Source organism: Megalobrama amblycephala, linkage group LG24, assembly GCF_018812025.1.
Source record: "Megalobrama amblycephala isolate DHTTF-2021 linkage group LG24, ASM1881202v1, whole genome shotgun sequence".
In the NCBI taxonomy this organism is placed as follows: domain Eukaryota; kingdom Metazoa; phylum Chordata; class Actinopteri; order Cypriniformes; family Xenocyprididae; genus Megalobrama; species Megalobrama amblycephala.
In genome coordinates, this window is record NC_063067.1 from 30,114,491 (window position 1) to 30,137,740 (window position 23,250).

The 23,250-nt window shown below is 38.8% G+C and overlaps 1 protein-coding gene across 6 annotated transcripts in view; it reads left to right on the top strand.

Moving 5' to 3' along the window:
* plcg1 (phospholipase C, gamma 1) overlaps positions 1–23,250 on the top strand; it is a 65,914-nt gene that overhangs the window by 32,628 nt on the left and 10,036 nt on the right. For 2 of the 6 annotated variants that reach the window (XM_048178358.1, XM_048178353.1), the window contains exons 17-26: positions 746–933; positions 1,052–1,252; positions 2,837–2,956; positions 3,062–3,242; positions 7,083–7,160; positions 7,250–7,353; positions 11,754–11,847; positions 11,964–12,033; positions 21,847–22,022; positions 22,229–22,325. In XM_048178358.1, coding sequence (XP_048034315.1) covers positions 746–933; positions 1,052–1,252; positions 2,837–2,956; positions 3,062–3,242; positions 7,083–7,160; positions 7,250–7,353; positions 11,754–11,847; positions 11,964–12,033; positions 21,847–22,022; positions 22,229–22,325 — 1,309 coding nt within the window. The remainder of the gene's footprint in view (positions 1–745; positions 934–1,051; positions 1,253–2,836; positions 2,957–3,061; positions 3,243–7,082; positions 7,161–7,249; positions 7,354–11,753; positions 11,848–11,963; positions 12,034–21,846; positions 22,023–22,228; positions 22,326–23,250) is intronic. The other 4 variants (XM_048178355.1, XM_048178359.1, XM_048178354.1 and 1 more) reach the window with 3 other exon arrangements.

Consider the following 23,250-nt stretch of genomic DNA (forward strand, 5'->3'; position numbering starts at 1 on the left):
AATGAAATGGACATGAAAATTCTGTCATTAATTGCACACCTTCATGTCGTTCCAAACGCGTAAGACTTTCGTTCATCTTCGGAACACAAATGAAGATTTTTTTTGGGGGGGGGGATGGGAATCTGAGAGCTTTCTGTAATCTCTGTTTTCATCAAAAAGATCTTAATTTGTGTTCCAAAGATGAATGAAAGTCTTATGGATTTGGAACTACGTGAGGGTGAGTAATTAATGACAGAATTTTCATTTCGGGTGAACTAACCCTTTAATGACACAGATGGCAGCAGGTGTATTAGGCTGCTGTCACATTAAGAGCTAATGCACAGATCCAATATACTGATAACGCATGCTTTTCCTTTCTCTACTAAGACATAAAGGACTTTTTACGAGGATACTTTCAAAGACGGACATTTTGACACTAGTATGTGTATTTAATCGTTCAAGCCCAATTATGCTTCAAAAAGAACTCAGTTCAGTACTCGCACACTCTGAGCAGCGGCTTTATGTGTTCTCTTTCACCGCTTATTGTGCTTCAGTGGTCTAAAATCACTTGATTTTAAACTGATATGCTTAAAAACGCATGCAAGCTGTCGCGACAAAGCAGCACGGCAACGTCATGTGACGGTATATCGCCCACCACTAAGTCACTTTATAATGGTAAAAGAAAACCATTGGTAATTTAGCCAGTGGTAGCACTGTGAACTCATTAGTATGATTGAACATCCAGACTCTTACGTGTGTTCTTTAGACCTGTAACGGCATGGACCAACATGTAACGGAGAAGTGGTTTCACGGTAAGCTGGGTGCGGGACGTGACGGGCGTCAGATCGCAGAGCGTCTGCTGTCGGAGTACTGCCTGGAGACTGGAGCGCCCGACGGCTCCTTTCTGGTGCGGGAGAGCGAGACGTTTGTGGGCGACTACACGCTGTCCTTCTGGTAACAACAACAATAACGTTGCCTCATCATAGTCACAGAGTAGCAGTTGACCGATTGTTTACTTGGAAACCTAAAATGGCTGTAAAATAAAAATGTATTTTTCCCCCCCTCTCCTCAGGAGGTCCGGTCGCGTTCAGCACTGCAGGATTCACTCTCGGCAGGAAGCCGGCAGCCCGAAGTTCTACCTGACGGATAACCTGGTGTTTGACACTCTGTTTGCACTCATCACACATTACCAGCAGGTGCCTCTGCGCTGCAACGAGTTTGAGATGAAGCTGACTGAGCCAGTGCCACAAACCAACGCTCACGAGAGCAAAGAGTGAGTCTCGCACCCAGCTCACAACTGAAGCAGTTGATGTATGAAAGCTCTTAAAGGTGCAGTAAGCCATGAGAAAGTGGATCAGACCGAGCAGCACAGCACACTTGTAGCCAATCAGCAGTAGGGGGTGTGTCCACTCATGATGTGGGAGGAGAGAAAATGAGCTAATCAGCAGTAGGGGGCGTATCCACTCATGAAGAGGGAGGAGTGAATGAGGCAATCAGCAGTAGGGGGCGTATCCACTCATGAAGGGGGAGGAGAGGGAGTGGGCAAGTCAGCTGTAGGGGGTGTGTCCACTCATGAAGGGGGAGGATAGAGTGAGCCAATCAGCAGTAGGGGTCGTATCCAGTCATAAAGGGGGAGGAGTGAGTGAGCCAATCAGCGGTAGGGGCGTGTCCACTCATTATGGGGGAGTGGGAGTGAGCAAGAGGGAAATTTGAAGAAAGACTGTAGAAAGAGAGATGGCTGAGAGACATTACAAAAGAGAAAATCTCAGAGGAATATCACTGGAAAAAGAAGGGTTATTGATCAGGCCAGAGCTTTAGGACCCGCGTTAATATTAGAAAAGATTTTCAGCGCTGGAGAGACGTTAGAGAGCGGGAAGGCTTGAAAATGGATGCTGCGTCACGTTGTTTCTGCTTCATATGTGAGTAACATTGGTTTTGCTCTGTTTCACAGAACGAAGATTGCTGTTGTTGTAATGTTAGCTATAGTAACAGGACAGTTTTGAGTGTCATTGTTTGTCTGGAGCTGGAGCATTTTTTGTTCTTCCTTGTTGTTTGTTCGTGATCTTCGCTTTGTTTTTAACCAAGCATTATTTTGCTGCGCATCAGCTTTGGTAAAGACGCATCCACTCTTGCATTGCGTGTTCGTGCATTTTGGGGGCGGAGCAATGAAGGGAGGGGTGTGTTTGTTTGGCTTGATTTTAAACATAAACAGTGTTTCTCAGAAATTGCTTACTGCACCTTTAAAAGACAGTTCACTTCAAATGAAAGATGTCATCATTTAATGTCGTTCCAAACCCGCACCTTTCTTTCTTTCTTTCTTTCTTTCTTTCTTTCTTTCTTTCTTTCTTTCTTTCTTTCTTTCTTTCTTTCTTTCTTTCTTTCTTTCTTTCTTTCTTTCTTGTTAGAATTCTTTTTGTAACACATTTGCTCCTGTGATACATTTTTATCAGGACAGCATTTATTAAAATGTCTTTACAGTCACTTATGATCATTTTAATGCCTCCTTAATTTCTTTCGGAAACACTTTATTTTAGTGTCCTTGTTACGTTTTACATGTAGTTACTATAGTAATAACTATAAATTATATAAACTACATGTAACTAACCCTAAACCAAACCCTTATTCTATAGTAAGTGCATGTTGTTTTTTATTATTACTCTGTACTTAAGTGTATAATTACACTGTAACAAGGACACCCTTAAAATAAAGTGTAACCAAAAGGTCTTACTGCCTTCAAACGTGTGAACAGCAGCGCACATCTTGCAGGGAATAACGGCAGTGGATGTGTAGCAGGGGTTTGTGTGCTGTTTCCTGTCTTCCTTGTGTTTTCTAATTTCAGCATGTGTTTTCCGTGCAGGTGGTACCACGCGTGTCTGTCCCGCAGTCAGGCTGAAAACATGTTGATGAGAGTCCCACGTGACGGGGCTTTCCTCGTTAGGAAGAGGACAGAATACAACTCTTTCGCCATTTCCTTCCGGTAAAATCCAGACTCCTGCTTTCATGTTTTTCGTGTCGTTGTTTCTGTAGTTTTTCCTCATTCTCTTTTTTTTTTTTTTTTTTTTTTTCTTGTTTGCTCTCTTAGGGCGGAGGGCAAGATAAAGCACTGCCGTGTGCAGCAGGAGGGACAGACTGTGGTTTTGGGCACCTCTGAGTTTGACAGTTTAGTAGATTTAATCAGTTACTATGAGAAACATCCACTGTACCGCAAGATGAAGCTACGCTACCCCATCAATGAGGAAACACTGGAGAAGATTGGCACTGCTGTAAGTGCAGCTACACACATCTAGATTAACATCCATCTCAGCTCCTCTAATCTGTGGTTTAAAGGACCGTTTACCTGTAAATGAAAATTCTGTCATTTACTTCCCTTCTGTATGACTTTCTTCTGTGCAACCAAAAAGATGATATTTAGTAGAACATTTTGTAACCAAACTCTTTTAGTGCCCATTGACAAATAACAAAGACATTTCTCAAAATGTCTTTTATGTTCCACAGAAGACGAGTGTATATATATAGTCATTGACATGAAGGCAGGGCGACAGACATTTTTGGTGAACTGTCACTTTACGGATGCACCAGTATGGAATATCTAAGCTGATAACCAAGAGAACTAACTTGATAATTAATTTAAAGCACTCCCTGGTGCTACTCGTGTGTATAAACTCAAAATCTGGACTTAACAACGCATGTAGGCGATCTGACAGCATGCATACCGAAATCTTGATGTACCTCTTACCTGAGTCATTTGCTCAGTGTGGGTACTGTTAAAATTAGATTTTCTGACTGAGAAGCACCCAATTTGAGTTAACTTCCTTCTGCTTTGTGACCGGTGCATTTAAGTTCCTCTGAAAGCTGCAACAGTTAGCCTATAATTAGTATCCAGAGAAAAAATGTAGGCCTGCTGCAAGTCTCAGGTTGCACACCTACAGTCTGATGCACACAGAAATGCCAAGATGTGGCTGAAATCCCAAGCTCTAATGGGATTGCCTGGTTTTATGCAAATTCCAGGAGTCGTAGTCTATGTCTACACTAATTTGAAAATGCCGTTTTCATTTCAAAACGGTTTCCATCCACACTAGCTTTTCCAAACGTTTTACGCCCACACTGAAATGCTGGAAGACGTATACTGCACATGCGTAAAGCGTAATAAAAGCTCACTGAGATGATGCCGAGAGACAGACATCTTAAAATTCTCACGCTATTCTTCTGGCACGATCAAATCGTTAACAAAATATCTCGCCACTGACTTGTGCATTCACACTCAATCAACACTTATTATATGGTCTAAAACGCAATTGAGGGTAAATTTTCTGTCATTTGCAGAACTGTAATGTGAAGATCTTTAGCAACACTGAAAGTGAATAATACATACCACTATAAAAATGGATATCTATTGGTACAATATGTGTCATATGACTAAACGTGTAAGTTTTCAAATACCTCAATTTTCACAGTCCACACTAGGGTTGTGCCGATGGACGATGACCGACATCACGATGGAGAGACACCATCCGTGATGCCACGCCCCCGCCCCGCCCCTTTTATTCCCCTCACATGCCCGGATGAGTCATTAGTTGGGAAATAAAATAACCCTTTCGCACTTAAGTTTAAAGGTGCCCTAGATTGTTTTTTTTTACAAGATGTAATATAAGTCCTAGGTGTCCCCTGAATGTGTCTGTGAAGTTTCAGCTCAAAATACCCCATAGATTTTTTTTAATTAATTTTTTTAGCTGCCTATTTTGGGGCATCATTAACTATGCACTGATTTTTTCAGCATGGCCCCTTTAAGAGCACGCTCCATCTGCCACACAAGCTCTCGACTATATTACAGTGCATTTACAAAGTTCACACAGCTAATATAACCCTCAAATGGATCTTTACAAGATGTTCGTCATGCATGCTGTATGCATGCTTCGAATTATGTGAGTAAAGTATTTATTTAGATGGTTACGTTTGATTCTGTGTGAGTTTGAGGCTATGCTCTGTGGCTAAAGCTAACATTACACACTGTTGGAGAGATTTATAAAGAATGAAGTTGTTTATGCATTATACAGACTGAAAGTGTTTAAAAATGAAAATAGCAACGACTCTCGTCTCCGTGAATACAGTAAGAAACGATGGTAAATTTAACCACATTTAACAGTATATTAGCAACATGCTAATGAAACATTTAGAAAGACAATTTACAAATATCACTAAAAATATCATGCTATCATGGATCATGTCAGTTATTATTGCTCCATCTGCCATTTTTCGCTGTTCTTGCTTGCTTACCTTGTCTGTGCACAGATCCAGCCGTTAATACTGCCTTTCTTGTCTAATGCGTCGAATGGGCTGGCATTATGCAAATATTGGGGTCATACATATTAATGATCCCGACTGTTACGTAACAGTCGGTGTTATGTTGAGATCCGAGTGTTTTCCGGAAGTCTTTTAAACAAATGAGATTTACATAAGAAGGAGGAAACAATGGGGTTTGAAACTCAATGTATGTCTTTTCCATGTACTGAACTCTTGTTATTCAACTATGCCGAGGTAAATTCAAATTCTGATTCTAGGGCACCTTTAAAATATTCTGGCTGACCCCCCAGCGTGAGTTTTTCAAGGCGACCGTTATTTAGAACGTATCACTTTATTGTTTCCATGGTGACGCATCATCGCTTGTCATGTCAGTCACACACCGCAGCGCTGTATGACTGATGATCTGCTTTTATTTCAGTTTTCCTTTTTTATTCAAAATATTCACTAATTTGTTAACTATAACATGAAATATCTGATATTCCGATTGTCAAATATGTGAAAGTGGATGTGTTTTGCTGTTTAAACAACTTTATAATGATTGCGTTAGTTGAGCTATACACGTTATGGGCGTCGCCATGTTAGTTTGTGCCGCAGGTTCTGTTGGATTCACAACATCTTATGTATTTAAACATCCGAAACCTAAAATAAACATTATGTGGTTGAAAACACTGCATATTTGTGATATATGAAAAGTGCTGCGCGCGTCCATCTCTGGTTTAGCGCCAGCCAAAGCGCACACGAACATTTGAATTTGGCAATTGATCACGTGATGCACTGCACTGAACGTTCTAATCACACCGGTGTGATTGTACCGATCGTACGCGTCAAAGGGATAAAGTAATAAAGTAAAATAATGAATAATAATTATATAATAACGAAAAATTAAAATACCCCCCCCCCCACACACACACACACCCGACGATATCATCGTCCATCACGATGTTTTACTGTAAACATCGTCAACTGCCAATTTAGGGGACATCGCCCAACCCTAGTCCACACTACAACAGAAAACAACGTTTTCGAATTTATCCATGTCAGAGAGCGTCTTCAAAAAGCTCCATTTTGAAAGGACAAAAATTCCTTCTTAGTGTGGATGAAGGACAAAACGCAGAGAAAAAAGATGCGTTTTCAAATGTACCTGGGATAAGTGTAGACGTACTGTAGTGTACAGATTTATATCAGTCAACTAGGGGCCTTAGTGTCACGTGAACCGCCGCATTGTGAGCACAGTCTGCTCTGGTCCAGAGCACAAGAGCACAGAGCGGATCATATGTGCAAGTTGGCGCAGACCACAAAACTTTAGGACGCATTTGAATTCTACAAACAATGCTATATTTTTAAAGCAATATTGAGGAAAAACGGTTAGAGATTATGAGGTAAAATTGGGCTTTAGGAGTTCAACGGCTCTGGCCAAGCTGTGATCTAGGCAAAACGCTATTTTTAAAAAAGGGGAGGAGCTTCTATATATATATATATATATATATATATATATATATATATATATATATATATATATATATATATATATATATCCCCTGTTTCATTGGAAATTACGTCAACACTGAATAAAGCTGAGCTTTCCAAGGCACATCAGTGGATCTTTAAGATAGAAAATGAACAGATAATGGCAGTTCAGGCTGTTTGCATTGAGTGCTAAAATTTATTTTGAGATACTATATTCTTGAGTGCATCTGTACGTTTCTCTTTATGTTCAAGAATTAACTGATCATTTTGTTCAGGCGGTTTTTGGGTGGATTGTTGTTGAAGTGAAGGCTCTTCCTCTGTGTGTCTGTGTGCAGGAGCCTGATTATGGATCTCTGTATGAGGGCCGTAACCCTGGATTTTATGTGGAAGCCAATCAAATGCCCACGTTTAAGGTAACTCCGCTCTCTAGCTGCATGTAGAAAATGTTTGTCATCATGTTTGGCTTAGTGTCTGACATCCCTGTGTGTGTGTGTGTGAGCAGTGTACAGTACGAGCCATGTATGAATACAAAGCCCAGCGAGATGATGAACTTTCCTTCAATAAGAATGCCATCATTCAAAATGTGGACAAACAGGAAGGAGGCTGGTGAGTACGAGACTATATCTAAATGCAGCTGCCAGTTCAGCATGTAAAAAGCACCACAACATTTTATTTTAAAAATTGTGTTCTGGTTAAAGGGTTAGTTCACCCAAAAATTTTAATTCTGTCATTAATTACTCACCCTCATATCGTTCCACACCTGTAAGACCTTTGTTCATCTTCAGAACACAAATTAAGATATTTTTGATAAAATCCGTTGGCTCGGTGAGGCCTCCATTGCCAGCAATATCACAGAACCTCTCAAGATCCAGAAAGGTACTCAAAACATATTTAAAACAGTTCATGTGACTACAGTGGTTCAACCTTAATATTGTAAAGCGACGAGAATACTTTCTGTGTGCCCAAAAAACAAAATAACAACTTTTCAACAATATCTAGTGATGGCCGATTTCAAAACACTGCTTCAAAGCTTTACGAATCTTTTGTTTCGAATCAGTTGTACAGAGTGCCAAAGTCAAGTGATTTCAGCAGCAACAGTTTCTGACATTTTCAGTGAGTCTGCTTGAGGTAATGTGAGGCGCTGCTAAGCGCTAACACGAGCTCCTGAAACTCCACCCCCTTTTGAGAGCAGCAGCTCATGTGCATTTAAAGGGATACACACAAAAACGGAGCGTTTTTGCTCACCCTCAAAAAGTGACAAATTTAACATGCTATAAAAAATGATGTGTAGGGTATTTTGAGCTAAAACTGCACATACACACTCTGGGGACATCAGAGACTTATTTTACATCTTGTAAAATTGGCATTATACCACCCCTTTAAGTTTGCACTTGGCTTTACAAGAACAAGGTGTAGCAGACAGTATATAAAAATATAGTGGGAAACTCAAGGGGCAGGAAGACCAGAATGATACATTATTTATAGAGTACAGAAGTGATACTTTCACTCTGATAAATAATGTTACTAAATAAGGTAGGTAAGGTCTAAACTAACGGTCTAACGGCTGACCTGAGATTTAAGACCCGTTCTCTCCATGAATGATAACTGTAACGATAACTATATTAGCGTCCACACCAGCGGATGATATTGTTCTGTTTATTAGAAGTGTGCGCTACAGTTTTTTTTCACCTGTCACTTTAAATGCTTGAGCTCTTTAAAGCAGGATGGATTCTGATTGGTTGTCAGTGTTTTTATCAGCTGAAAAAATCATTCTGAAAGTGATTCCAGTGATATTGTTTCTCTGTGACAACTATAACTATACACCGATGATTTTTAACAATCATTCTGATTCTGTGAGAATAGTGAAGTCCAAACCAGAACTATAATGATAATGATAGTGGATTCAGAATGATTTTTTCCAGCTGATGAACAATAAAAACATTGACAGCCAATCATAATCCATTTTTAGCTGCAGATGACAAAACTGCAGCTCATGAATAAACAGAACATGGGAAAAGTTACTTTTAAAGGTCCCGTTTTTCGTGGTTTTTTGAAGCTTTGATTGTGTTTATAGTGTGCAATATAACATGTGTTCATGTTTCGCGTGTAAAAAAACACAGTATTTTTCACATAATTTACTTATCTGTATACCGCTGTTTCCACTGTCATAAAAACGGGTTGATTGTGCCAGCGGTTCCTGTGTTGTGATTCGACAGCAGCTTAGCAAACCCTATGGCTCTCTGAGCAAACCCAGAGCAAACCTTGCCCGGAAAGGTCACGCCTCTTACCATAACGTGGAGATGCACGCGCTCAGTGTTATTGTAACATGTCTTTAATTTTACCCTATCAATTTGAGCCGGAATCAGACCCGGTGATTGGACTGCGGGATGAAAATAACAGCGTTTCGACGACATGGCGACAAACACACTCTACAAACGCAACTCTTGTGTATTCCTGTGGGCGGAGGTTAGTCAAAAAACTGTTTTAGTGACGTCATTAAAGAAGGAAGTAGAGGGATGTAGTCCAAACTGGCCGTTCGATGTAGGCGACTTCTGTTAAATAAAATATCTCGCTTGGCATTGAACTTTGAGCTTTAAAATTTTACAGATTTTATTTATACTCTAACAACAACATTACACACTAACTAAAGTTTGAAACATGGGATCACGAAGAACGGGACCTTTAAAAGTAATGCATTACAATATTGTGTTACTCTCTAAAAAAAGTAAATTGTGCTTCTTAGTTACTTTTTATGGAAAGTAATGTGTTACTGTACTTGCTTCTGGGCTGTGCTTGTTTGTTTTTGTTGTTTTTTTTAACAACAACAAAAAATCTATTTTTGGCAAATGTAAAGGCCCTTTCACACCAAAAGTGAACTGAATAAGCCTCAGGGTGAATGAAATGCAACTTCACGCCTGTACAGTAGAGGGCGCTGCTCAAACAAACCTTTCAGCTGTGCTGTAATTCTTAAGCCCCGAGTATACTTCGACCAGTATCCAGAGATAGTATATTATAGGGAGATAAGAGGGTCTGTATCTCTTACCGTTGGAGAAAGCATAACGGCTAACTTAATCATGTGCTCACCTCTCAGCCTATTGTGTAATGGCAGTGACATCAGTCGCAACATTCCCTAGTCTGCCTTCTCTTAAAAAAATAGTGATGATCTTAAATGTATTAATTATTAATTGACTAATAATAAATGTGTAAAGTTGCATAAAATGGAAATACTCAAAGTAGGCTAACTATGTTACCTCAGATGGTTGAATGGTTGGATTCCACAACTGGTAAAATATAACATAAATAAGACAATAAAACATTTACTGTAGGAGCCATACAATTTACTGATGATTTAATTTGAAAAATGTTCTTTTGCGCTTCTGATTTGGCAGTGAAATTTGCCGATCTTGGGTGTGTAAGATGTGAAGGATTCAATGGTCCAGTTAGTATTTTCACCCCATAATGGTGGCCGCGCTACCGGAGTGCCATCTAGTGGCTGTTAGCAAAAAAGTATCAAAGTGTTGCCTCTTGGGTTCTATACTCTTTCCCTGCGTTCCATTCAGAAGGGTGCATCCCTATGCCCTAATCCCTTCAGAGGAGAGCTTCGAAGCAGTGAAGGGTGTAGGGGTCAAAAAAACTATTCTTTTGGAACGCACTTCGCGTCATCTTAACGAGACAATCAAAGAGGAGTAGATTGTGCAAGCTGCGCCCTTTGTTTAACGTTAGTTTATTTATTTATTTTTGGTTTATCGCACCATGTATAGTGTGTCTATGTATTTTAAACATTTGAATGGACTGATAAAGGGAGCTGTAAAGTATTTTTGTTTAAGTACAATGTCGTTTCGACCATAATTACGTACCAAATCTAACTCGTATAATTATTACATGGTGTAGAAAAATACTATACATACACTACCGTTCAAAAGTTTGGGGTCAGTAAGATTTTTTAATGTTTTAAAACAAGTATCTTCTGCTCGCCAAGCCTGCATTTATTTGATTAAAAATACAAACAAAAACAGTAATATTGTGAAATATTATTCCAACTTAAAACAGCTGTTTTCTATGTCAATATACAGTAAAGTGTAATTTATTCCTGTGATCAAAGTTGAATTTTCAGCATCATTACTTCAGTCTTCAGTGTCACATGATCTGTGATGATACTGTATATTGACATAGAAAACAGCTGTTTTAAATTGGAATAAGATTTCACAATATTACTGTTATTGTTTGTATTTTTAATCAAATAAATGCAGGCTTGGTGAGCAGAAGATACTTCTTTTAAAACATAAAAAAATCTTACTGAACCCAAACTTTTGAACGGTAGTGTACATTTATAGGTAAACTCGAACTCCTAACCTACTGTACCCATTCTGTGATGCCAAACAACTTCCCTGTGCAAAGGATCATGGGGGCCTGAAGTGTCCATCAGTTGTACCCTTCGAAATCCTTAGAAGTGACCCTTTGAAGTGGCCAGTTTTGAGCACTTCAGTTTGGAACGACCCTTCAATATGGCGGCCATGATTATTTTCACTCCGAAGTGCCCTTCGGAGGGCGATATATCCCGTTTGGAAAGCACCGTTTGTTTCTGTCAACATGGAGACAGGAGAGCTGTCAGTCAATAAATGAGAAAACAAAGTTACTTGCATTACTTATTTGAAAATGTAACTCAGATATTTTGTGTCATATTTAAAACTAATGCATTACTTTACTCGTTACTTGAAAAAAGTAATCTGATTATGTAACACGTGTTTACCCACAACACTGATTGTTGAGCCCTGACATTGTTTTTTTTGTTGTTGTTTTTTTAATATTGATGTCTATGTCATGTATCTGAATTTCTAAAACATTAATATCTAACTAACCAGAAAGTCTCATTTACTTGCCAAAGCCTATTTTACCTGCTTTTTGTTTTTGAAGCCTGTCTGGGCCGTTTCTCTCATTCAGTGTTGATTTAGTTCACAACAGACAAACCCTGAAAATAAACGTGTCTATTTCTGTTCTCCACACAGGTGGAAGGGAGACTGCGGTGGCAAGAAGCAACTGTGGTTCCCTGCGAATTACGTTGAGGAAATCAGCCCGACAGCCGTGGAGCCTGACAGATCTGTGAGTTCAGTTTGTACTCCAGTCAGACGCGTGTTTGTGTTTGTTGTTGTTCTGTTATGTCAGAGCTCCTCGCACCGCTCTGTGCTCCGACCTTTTACCCTTTTTCTCTCTCTCAGCAGGCCACAGAGAACAGTCCTCTGGGAGATCTCCTGAGAGGAAGTGTGGACGTGTCTTCCTGTCAGATCGGTGAGTGTGTGTGTGTGTGTGTGTGTGTGTGTGTGTGTGTGTGTTCCTCTTCCCTGATACACACTCATCATCAGATCCCTGTTTGAGGCCCTTACAAAGAGAATGTGTGTGTGTGTGTATATGTGATATATATATATATATATATATATATATAGTTTTCTTCCAGATTTAGTGTCTGCATGAAATGGAAGTTGTGATAGTGTTTTCTTCCCTGTTGTGATGTATAACCGAGAGTAATGGCTTCTGGAACAAGAACAAATGGACTTGATTTTGTGTGTGTAATTGATTTGATGGTTGTGGTTTGCTATTGGTGGATCTCATGTGAGCGACGGGTTGCCCCGCCCTCGTCATCAGAAAAGAGATGTTGCTGCAAGAGGGAGGGGAAGTTATTTTGGTTCAAGATTATGAGGCACATATTCTTTTAAAAAAAATAATAAATCATGTGCACATATAAATCATTAATAATAATGCAATATTCCATAAAAAAAGCATTGTTGATTTTGATTTCATGGTGACTTTAATGCATTCAGTCTGTTAAAGTTTTAAAGTAAAAGTTCTCTAGTTTTTAATGTATAATTAGATAAATGTTTTAACTGTGGTTTAATTTAAAGGTTACTTTTGGCCCTCTAGCAGTTAAAAAACAAAACGCCATGTATTTTGCGGAAGAACATTGTTTTGGTTGTGCTTTGGCTATTATTATGGGGATGAATATGGTTCTCAAAAAGCATTCACTACTAGGCTTAAGAGATATAACCAGCTTAGATCTCAGCTTAGAAAGCATCTCAAGCTGAAGACGTTACTGTAGCTTTACCCATTAATAGACACAGTACTTCCTTGAGAATAAGCACAGCACTACTACAACCATGAAATGAGCCTTCACAATAGATAGTGCTTTACAATGAACTCTGTTAGAACACCATCATGTCTGCATCGCTTTTACAACATTTCAAAGTTCTCAGCATCTCTGAAAAGCCAGGCCAATGTTGATTCTGGTTTTATTACGAGTTCTGTCACACTCTCTTTTTGCAAGCAGACTCTCCTCTGTTCTGCGTTTGTTTAAAATGGCTGAATCCCCGGAGATTCAGGATTTAGCTGCTCCATGTAAACCTTTCTCGCTCATTGTGACAACTAACCTCTGTCACTCCCACACCATACACAAAGTAGCTGGAGAAACTTTTCTCTATTTATGGATATGACACAAGACGCATGTACGCAATTTCCCACAAAAACCATCCTGTCAGGTCTAAAATATAAACACTTATTAAAGGCTTACCATAGTGAATCAGGGTAAGACAAAAACATTTTGAAAGAAGGATTTATGATGTATTGACATTTTAAAGTTCATTTTTGACAAAAAAAAAATTACATAGTGTACCTTTTTAAAGGGGTCCTTGATTATGATTTCACTTTTTTAACTTTAGTTAGTGTGTAATGTTGCTGTTTGAGCATAAACAACAAAAGCAAAATTACAATGCTCAACGTTCAATGCAAAGGGAGATATTTTCTTTTTATAGGAAAATGCTTTTTTAGGACTACAACAAAAGGCTGGTAGGGACTACAACGAGCTTCTTTTGGTTGGTGACATTACTAACCCTAAAATTGGCATGAACTCTGCCCCTGGGAATGCGCAACAAAGGGGGCGAGGCCATGTTGAGCCAATACTATCCAGCTGCAGACCCGCAGTACCACAGTTTGAGAACGCAGTTTCAGAACCGCAGACACAGAGCGGAAGTGAGGGGCGGGGCTTAACAGTCATATTTGCGCTACCCATACATGCCATTTTCTTTTGTTAAATACAAGTTGTTTTTACATGGATTTTGATTGGATCGATGTCTACAGTATTTAACAGCAATACTTTTAATTAAAGTCATTTTTCTGTTCATATAGGCCCAATAAAACATATATTAATAATCAAACATATATTAATAAATGTGTAACATTTGACTGTATATTTGATCGTATTATTTTTGTCATGTTCAAATTGTTACAAATAATACTTAGATTATGTAACGTAGGCTATTTAATGTCAAATAAAAATAGCCATTTAAAAAAAGCCTTGAACAAGTGAAACGTGTGTTTCTCTGTATGAAAACAAATAGGATATTTAAAAAACATTTCTAAAATAATAGGGTTAAAACACATTTAAACTGCTCATAATAAAATAAAAACAAGCAAACAACAAATAATCATCTTAAAACACTTAAAAATTATAAGCCCATATCATGGCATTTCTGCAGAAATGAAAACAAAATGAATAAGTCTTATTAATTAATATTTATTTAATATTAACACGATAAATATCTTTGACAAATGCACAAAAATCTTTAAATGGAAAAATGTAAATGATTCAATAGCCTGTAGCAGATAAACACTTAATATAAATATATAAATATAAATTTGTTCACCACATCATGACAGAAATATCATCACCGTATACACCTTCTGTTGTTAAATGCCTTATTGGCTTAAATGTATGTTTCACTTTTTCAAGGATTTGCAATGATTAAATACATGTAGGCCTATATTTTGACATTAAATGCCCATACCTCTGTGTCTTTATACTATTTGTCACAAGTTCACAACATGAACATACGGAAATAATATCACGGGAGTCAAGGGAGACATTTTACTATATGGTTACACATTTATTAATATATTTTCAAAATTATATGGTTAAAAGTAATTGTTCAGTTTTTTACAAATTAGTTGCACGCGGAAAAGACGCATGCCTTAACAAAATCGCAGCGTCTTTTGCTTTTCTGTGAGCACAGTTTGTATTGAAAGAAAGCCACGATCACGCGACCCATTAACATGGTAATTAAAACTCTAGAGAGCTGATTGAGACACACCATTGTACATCATGATATCTTATGCATATTAGGCCATCACTCCTATATGAACAGAAAAATATCTTTATTTAAAAGTATTGTTGTTAAATACTGTAGACATCGATCCGATCAAAATCCATGTAAAAACAACTTATATTTAACAAAAGAAAATGGCATGTATGGGTAGCGCAAATATGACTGTTAAGCCCCGCCCCTCACTTCCGTTCTGTGGCTGCGGTTCTGAAACTGTGGTGCTGCGTCTGCAGCTGGATATGTCTCTGTTGAGCTGCTTAGAGAAGAGGAAGAGTTGTTGTAGTAGAGTGTTGTTATCATGCCATCATTTTACGCCGGACTGCTTCATAAATGAGGGTCAATTCAATGCTGGATTTGCACAAAAGATTAAAATGACGGCACATGCTAGTCGATGAGTTGAATCAAGGCAAGGCAATTTTATTTGTATAGCACATTTCATACACAATGGTAATTCAAAGTGCTTTACATAAAGAAGAATAATAAAAATAGAACATAAGGAATAGAAATAACAGTAAAAACAGAGAATTTTGCTATCTGGATGGATGAGCTTGGAGGTCTTAGGGAGTTTTTTGTTGTTGTTGTTGTTGTTGTTGTTGTTGTTGTTGTTGTTGTTGTTGTCCGTCAGAGTGGATCTAAACGGATCTTCCTCACACGACAGGACTGCTACCTGTTAAGGCACTTCAAACTGATAAACAAAGTTTCAATCTCCCCTTTTGCCAAGACACCTCAAACTGCGCCACACAGCCCTAATCCCCCTTCCGGAGAAATCTATGCAACGCAGTTCAAATTTCCCCTTTGGAAATTTCCCCCTTTGGAAAGTGTCCTGACTGTAATCCAGAGATATCTTAACCATGCACCACAGCTCAAATTTCCCCATGGTTTGTCCCCCAAATTTAAACCTAATCACAAATGCTTTCTTCCTAATTCTCCCAGCTCCTTCAACCAGACAGCAATATTTAAAATGCATTAAAAGTCAGAAATAACAAGATGATACATAAAAGATATAAAATACATTGAAAATGAAATAAAAACAGGAAAAGGAATTAAAAGAATAAAAAGATAATACGTATCAAATAAAATGCAAAAACAGTTTGGACGTAGCACAGTGCTCAATCAGCAAATGCATAGATAAAAATATATGTTTTGAGTCTGGATTTGAATGTGGCTACTGTTGGAGCACACCTGATATCTTCTGGAAGCTGGTTCCAGCTGTGGCTGGCGTAACGGCTAAAAGCAGACTCTCCTTGCTTTCAGTGAACCCTTGGTATTTCTAAATGACTTGATCCTGATGATCTGAGTGATCTGTTAGGTTTATATTCTATGAGCATATCTGCAATGTATTGAGGTCCTAGGCCACTGAGTGATTTATAAACAAGTAACAGTACTTTAAAATCAATTCTAAATGCAACTGGAAGCCAGTGCAAGGACCTGGAGACTGGTGTGATGTGTTCATGTTTTCTGGTTCTGCTCAGAATCCTGGCAGCAGCATTCTATACGAGCTGCAGCTGTCTTATGGTCTTTTTGGGAACGCTAGTGAGGAGCCCATTACAATAATCCACCCTGCTGGTGATGAAAGCATGAACAAGTTTCTCTAAGTCTTGACTGGAGACAAAGCATCTAATTCTTGCAATATTTTTGAGATGATAATATGCTGATTTAGTTACTTCTCTTTATATGGCTAGTGAAACTCAGGTCTGACTCCAAAATCACACCAAGATTCCTGACTTGATTTTTAGTTGTTTGACCACTAGAGTGAACATACATGTTCACTTTGAGAACTTCATCTTTGTTTCCAAACGCAATGATTTCAGTTTTGTCTTTGTTTAACTGAAGGAAGTTTAGGCACATCCAATTTTTAATTTCATCAATGCACTGGCACAAGGAGTCAATGGGGCTGTAGTCGTTAGGTGATAGGGCTAGGTAAATTTGGGTGTCATCTGCATAGCGGTGATATGCAATTTGGTTCTTTCTCATTATTTGGCTCAGTGGCAGCATATATAGGTTGAACAGGAGGGGTGCAAGTATTGAACCTTGAGGGACTCCGCATGTCATGGATGTCCACTCAGACTTATGGTCACCGATACTCACATAATAACCTCTCCCTTCTAAGTATGACCTGAACCATTTAAGGACCATCCCAGAAAGCCCAACCCAGTTTTCCAGCCTGTCAAGAAGTATGTTGTGATTGACAGTGTCAAACACAGCACTGAGGTCGAGTAGAACCAGCACTGATAATTTACCTGAATCTGTGTTTAGGCGAATATCATTTATTATCTTTATGAGTGCTGTCTCGGTGCGGTGATGCGGTCGGAAACCAGATTGAAAGTTGTCAAAGTATCCATTCAAGTTTAAGAGCTGATTGAAAACAACTTTTTCAATGAACTTGCCTATGAAAGGAAGATTTGAGATTGGTCTGTAGTTGCTCAATATGATGTTATCCAGATTGCTCTTTTTCAGGAGGGGCTTAACAACTGCAGTTTTCTGGGATTTTGGAAAATTCCCAGAGAGAAGTGAGGCATTTACTACTTCTAGGAGATCTGCTTCTAAACAGTTAAACACACTTTTGAAAAAAGATGTGGGAAGTGTGTCAAGGGCGCAGGTAGATGTTTTAAGGTGCTGTACTGTTTCTTCCAAAATTTTGCCATCAATTGCTTCAAAAACAGACATAATAGCTAATTTCTGAGGTTGTGATCTGATCTGTTTGACCCCAGTGCAGCTCAAGGATATGCTGATTGCCTTTCTGATATTATTAATTTTCTCAGAGAAGGAGGAAGCAAATTCACAGCATTTGCTGTCTGAGAGCATTTCACTGGGAATCTGACTTGGGGGGGGGTTGTTAGTCTCTCTACAGTAGCAAAAAGAGTGCGGGTGTTGTTTAAGTTTCTGTTTATAATATTTGAGAATAAGGTCTGTCTACCTTTGCCTAGTTCCACATTGAAATCATGAAGGTTATCTTTATAAATGTTATAGTGGATTTCAAGTTTTGTCTTTTCGCCAAAATGCGCTCAGCTTTTCTGCATTGTCTTTTCATATTTTGCACTGCTGTTGAGTTTCTCCACAGTGCTTTTTGTCTGCCACTCTTCTTCCTGACTTTCACAGGAGCAATGTTATCAATAACATTCTGTACTTTTGAGTTAAAAGAATCAAGGAGAAAATCAACAGAGTCTGCAGATATGCTTGGTGTTAAAGATATAGCCTTCATAAACAGTGCACAAGTATTCTCATTTATGCATCACTTTTTGACCGAGATAGATCTAACTTCAACAGTCAGAGAGATCAATATATCAAAGAAAATACAGAAATGATCAAATAGCGCTACACCCTTAATGACAATGGATGAAATGTTTAGACCCTTACTAATAATTAAATCTAGAGTGTGTCCACGATTGTGTGTAGGTCCAAGTACATGCTGAGTCAGATCAAAAGTATTCAAAACGTTTAGGATTTCTTTTGCCATATTGGATTCTGCATTTTCTATGTGGATGTTAAAATCCCCACTAATAGAAAAACAGTCAAACTCTGAGGAAATTGCTGATAACAGTAATGTAAAGTCCTCAACAAAGGCTGGAGAGTATTTGGCCTGTAAATAATTATAAGTAGAATGCGAGGAGCACCTTTTAACACAATACCCAAGTATTCAAAAGACAAGTAATCACCAAATGACACTTGCTTGCATTGATAGACCTCTTTAAATAGAGCAGCTACACCTCCACCTCTCCTAACAGCTCTGCAGACACTCATAAAAGTAAAATTAGGAGGGGCTGTTTCATTCAGGATTGTTGAACTGCAACTGTCTTCAAGCCATGTTTCATTTAGAAGCATAAAATCTAGGTTGTTTGACTAGAAGTGATTTATTTTTAAGTGAACGGATGTTTAAAAGTGCTAACTTAACAGTCTTACTTTCTGTCTCTACAGTAATCTTAGTTTGACGTGTAATAGGTAGCAGATTAAATGGGTTTGCCAAACGGTTTGAGAAGGCCTTAGGCTTTCTATCACGTAATAAAACCGAAATAGAGAAAGCAACCGGCACACTTGGTTCCCACTTGTTCTCTAAACATTTGATAAAGTCACTGTTATCATGGCGGAGACCCGACACACATCACTGAGAGCTGTTATCGGTTGTTTTTGGTTCACCTAGAACAGATGGAGGAGGGTGAGGGCCCTGGGCATTGTGGCAGGGGCCGAAGAGCTCTCGCAGGAGGAGGGGGAGGTCGAGCTGGGCCCAAAGGCTTTGGTGGTTTCGGGGGTCGGTTTTTTGTTGATATCTGGGGGCTCGCAGCAAAAGAGTGGGAGAGTTTGGTTCCAGCATACACCAGTTCCTCCATTTTCTCTGAGAAGCACAGAAGAGGGGATGCTGGAGAGAGGGATAACGTGTCCGGTGAGAGGGGCTGTTGCTCTGGTGTTACCGGAGGCTGTAATATGTTGTCCTGGCTTCCCTGGCTGTTTTCCCGAAAGTCGTCCTTGGGTGCTGAATCTTGGAGCAGTTCTAACACGTCACTGTCTCTTGGTGAGTTCTGTGGGCAGGGCTCAGTCAGGATTGTGTCCATGAGCAGTGGTTGTTGTGGCTGCGTGGTGTTATCATTGACCTTGTGGGATGTGTCAGCCGCATGTCCATTCAGGTGCTGAAATGAAGTCCTGTGGTCAGTTGTACTCTGTCCAGGTGTGTTTGTGCCATTCAGGTTGAGTGTATTTGCACACACTGCTGAAGGATGATGGAGGCAGAAGTAGATATTGTCCTTTAGCACTCTTGAGCCCAGTTTGTTTGGGTGCAGGCCATCATGAGTGAACATTTGTCTCTGACTCCAGAAAAGATTGAAGTTGTCGATGAAATTCAGTCCCTGTAAGTTGCAGGTTTTTTGCAGCCATGGTGTTAAGTCCAAGCAACCTGTGTAAATCTATTTGTTCCTCTTGCTGGGAGTGGTCCACTGATGAACGACTGAACTTTTAGTCTTCTAAGCATTTCAAAAAGTTCATTGAAATCCCTTTTAAGGAGTTCTGACTGCTCCTTCCGAATATAATTCTTCCCCACATGGATGATTAGTCGATTTGCAGTTTTATATTTCATCAGAATGCTCTTAAGTTCCCTGTTTACATCAGAAACTGTTGCTTGTGGAAGGCAGCATGTAGTTGTATCCCTGCTGCTAATGTTTCTGATAATAGTCACCCACTATCAGAGTCCTGGGCTCAGCTGCTTGAGTGGCAGTTAGCATCGGTGTTAGCTGCTGGCTGATTTGATCTGTGTCCGATCATGTTTGGGGATTCCTTACCCACATTCATCATGTCTGGAGATTCCTTACCCACATTCATTAACACTTCAAATCTGTTCTCCAGATGTATTGGCGGTGGTAGGGAGCTAGTGTTTGGGGTAGAGGATGCTACTGCAATATGTGATACTCGTGACAATCTGATGTCTCGAGTGCCTTTGGGTCTCGCTCCCTGTTTGTGCCATTGATTAGTATGTTGATCAGTTTCGGCACTCAGTATGGTCTGTTTAGTGGCATTAGATTCATGGGACTCACCGACTGTGTGCTGAGGACATCCATGACGAAGCTCTGTTGTGTGTTCCGTCTGGTTTGGTAGTCCCGCAAGTAACTTTGTTTCAAGAACTGCAATCCTTTGTAGAAGTCTGTGGCAGTTTGTGCAGCAGGTAGATTCTTCAACCAGAGGAGGCATATTATTTCTAATCCTTTTGGATGTAGGCAGCTGTTTCTCTTCTCCGGAATGTAAGCTGATGGCTGCCATCAGTGGGAGGCTGGTTGGATAAAAATTTTTTGTAGCAATTCTTCCAGTTAAAAAGTTTGTTGGTGCCAAGATTTGTCGTTTGAGCACTGTGCTGATTTGCTGTAGTTAAAATTAGGAGATAAAATAAAAAAGCAATAGAGCAAAGCGCGGAGCTGTAAGCAAGAGCGTCCGAACAGTAGCGAAGCAGGAAGTAGATTCTGTGTGTATGTATGTAGTATATGTATGTAGTTGCTGTGGAATCAACTCCACAGCAACTACGTAAATTTATCTACTAATCATTCTTCAGAAACATCCAATTTCATTCTAAAAGTTGTAACTTCTTCCTGAATCTCTCCATCAGTGTCAACTCCGGTTTGAACAATGTAAGTCTGAACACCGTTACTGACCATCCTCATTTTGGCTGCGTGAGATTCTCCAGCTTTGTTGTTGAGCAACTGACACGTGAGCTGTTAAAGCTCCGCCCTCTTCTGGAAAGTGGGCCGGGAGTAGCAGCTCATTTGCATTTAAAGGAACGTACACAAAAACGATGTACAAATTCGACAAGCTGTAATAAATGATCTGTGGGGTATTTTGACCTGAAACTTCAGACACATTCTGGGGACACCAGTGACTTGTATTACACCTTTTGAAAATTGGCATAATAGGTCCTCTTTAACGCAGTGATATCAAACAGGTTTAAGTTAACAGGTTAACTTTGGCAGTCCTGCATTTAGGGTTAGCCTAGCGCTGGATTAGCCCTACTTTGGATGCAGCACACACTTGCGGTTTATTGTGCAGTAGCACTGAATGCTCTATCTAACTTCTAGAAATTAATGTGACACAATTGACACCATTTCCTTTTTTAACATATTCCTGGTTTTATTGTGCAGGGATCAACAGTGCATGTTATTTATTCCAAAAAGAGAGAATGTTGGTCTTCATAATCTTTGATCAAAACGAACTTACTGCACTTCTATAACAAATTTCATTTTCAGCTGACTAAAACCTATTATTTTCATCCTCTCCCCTTCAATCACCTGCCATATAGAGACTTTTTTTGACCATAAATTCAGTTGATTCACCAATTCCTGATGAATAAAATTAAGTGATGCTAATCCATTTTCCCCTTGTCTAATATTCTGTTTAATTAAGAAATATATAGATTGCAGGAGTAAAATGCTGTTTCATGTTGACTTGAAATATTTGCATGTGTATCTTGTCTCTGCTGTAGTGGTCAGACCAGAAGGGAAGGGCAGTAGACAGTTTGTCTTCTCTTTGGTCCTCGTTGCTTCGCCCCGTACCGGCCCAGTTCTGGACATTGCCGCTAGTTCACAGGAGGAGCTGAAGGACTGGGTGGTGAAGATTCGAGAGGTCACCATGACCTCTGAAGCTAAGGTCCGTCCTGCCGTACGCGCCTTATCTCCTCCTCCTCCTCCAGTAATACAGTAACTGACCGTGACCACCTGTTACTAAATCTCTGAGCTATCTTTGATGCTAGAACAAACTTGTGCTTGGAAATCATGTGGTCAAGTTGATCTAAAATTATTATTTTTTTGCTTTTCCCATAGACTGTGTGAATGTGTTTGATATGAGTAACGATTGTTCTCCTTCAGATTGAGGAGGGTAAAATGATGGAAAGAAGAAAGAAGATTGCTTTAGAGCTGTCGGACCTTGTCATCTACTGCCGCCCTGTTCCCTTTGATGAAGACAGTAAGACGTCCAACACTTTTCAAATTCAGACTTATCGATGCCTCGTGGAAAGTGATTCTCCAGCTCATGTCATATCATGTCCTAAACAGGGTTATTATCGTTAAATAAAACAATAATAATAATAATAAAATAATTTCTTGGAATAATAAATAAAACATTGACTAAAATAAAATACAAAAAAAAACTAATAGAATTAATACAATTATAAAATTACTTAAAATAAAATGAAACAGAAAATAAAAAGATTAAATCTAATTTAAAGTATTAACAAAAACTATAATAGTATATCAGTGATACTAAAATAACACTGGCCTAATGTACTTTTTAACACTTAGGACTGGGTCATATATTTAAAATCTCTCATTTTTCATTTTTTTTAAACCTCATTTTACAACGGTTGTTTGTTCAGAATATTAAATCTAGTTGTCCTCTGTTTGAAGAAAAAAAAAAAAAAACAATTGATAAACTAAGAGTATAATTGGTTTTAATAATCCTGACCAATACAAACATTGTACAATAAAGATAAAATAGTGCAAAGCTGACACTAATTAAATAATTAACTTCTCACTAAATTAATACTATATTATTTTTAATATGCACAAAATATTACAATACATAGCAATAAACACCAATGTTTACTTGCATATAGTTTTTTTTTTTTTTTTATTAATACATGTTAATGGCAGACAGAGGCTTCCATGAACATTTTTGAGTGATAATAAATCATTGAGTCTGAGTCAATAAAATTGACAGTTTGAACTGATTTATGGAAATAATCATTCTGCACTTATGTTTAAATCTGAGCTATTAAAACTGTTTTAATGCTTTCTTACTGTCAATTAGGGGTTACACGATTAGTCTAACAAGATGCTCTGTGGGAAACCTAATAGCCAAATAAACTGTTTTCAAATCAAATCATATTCAT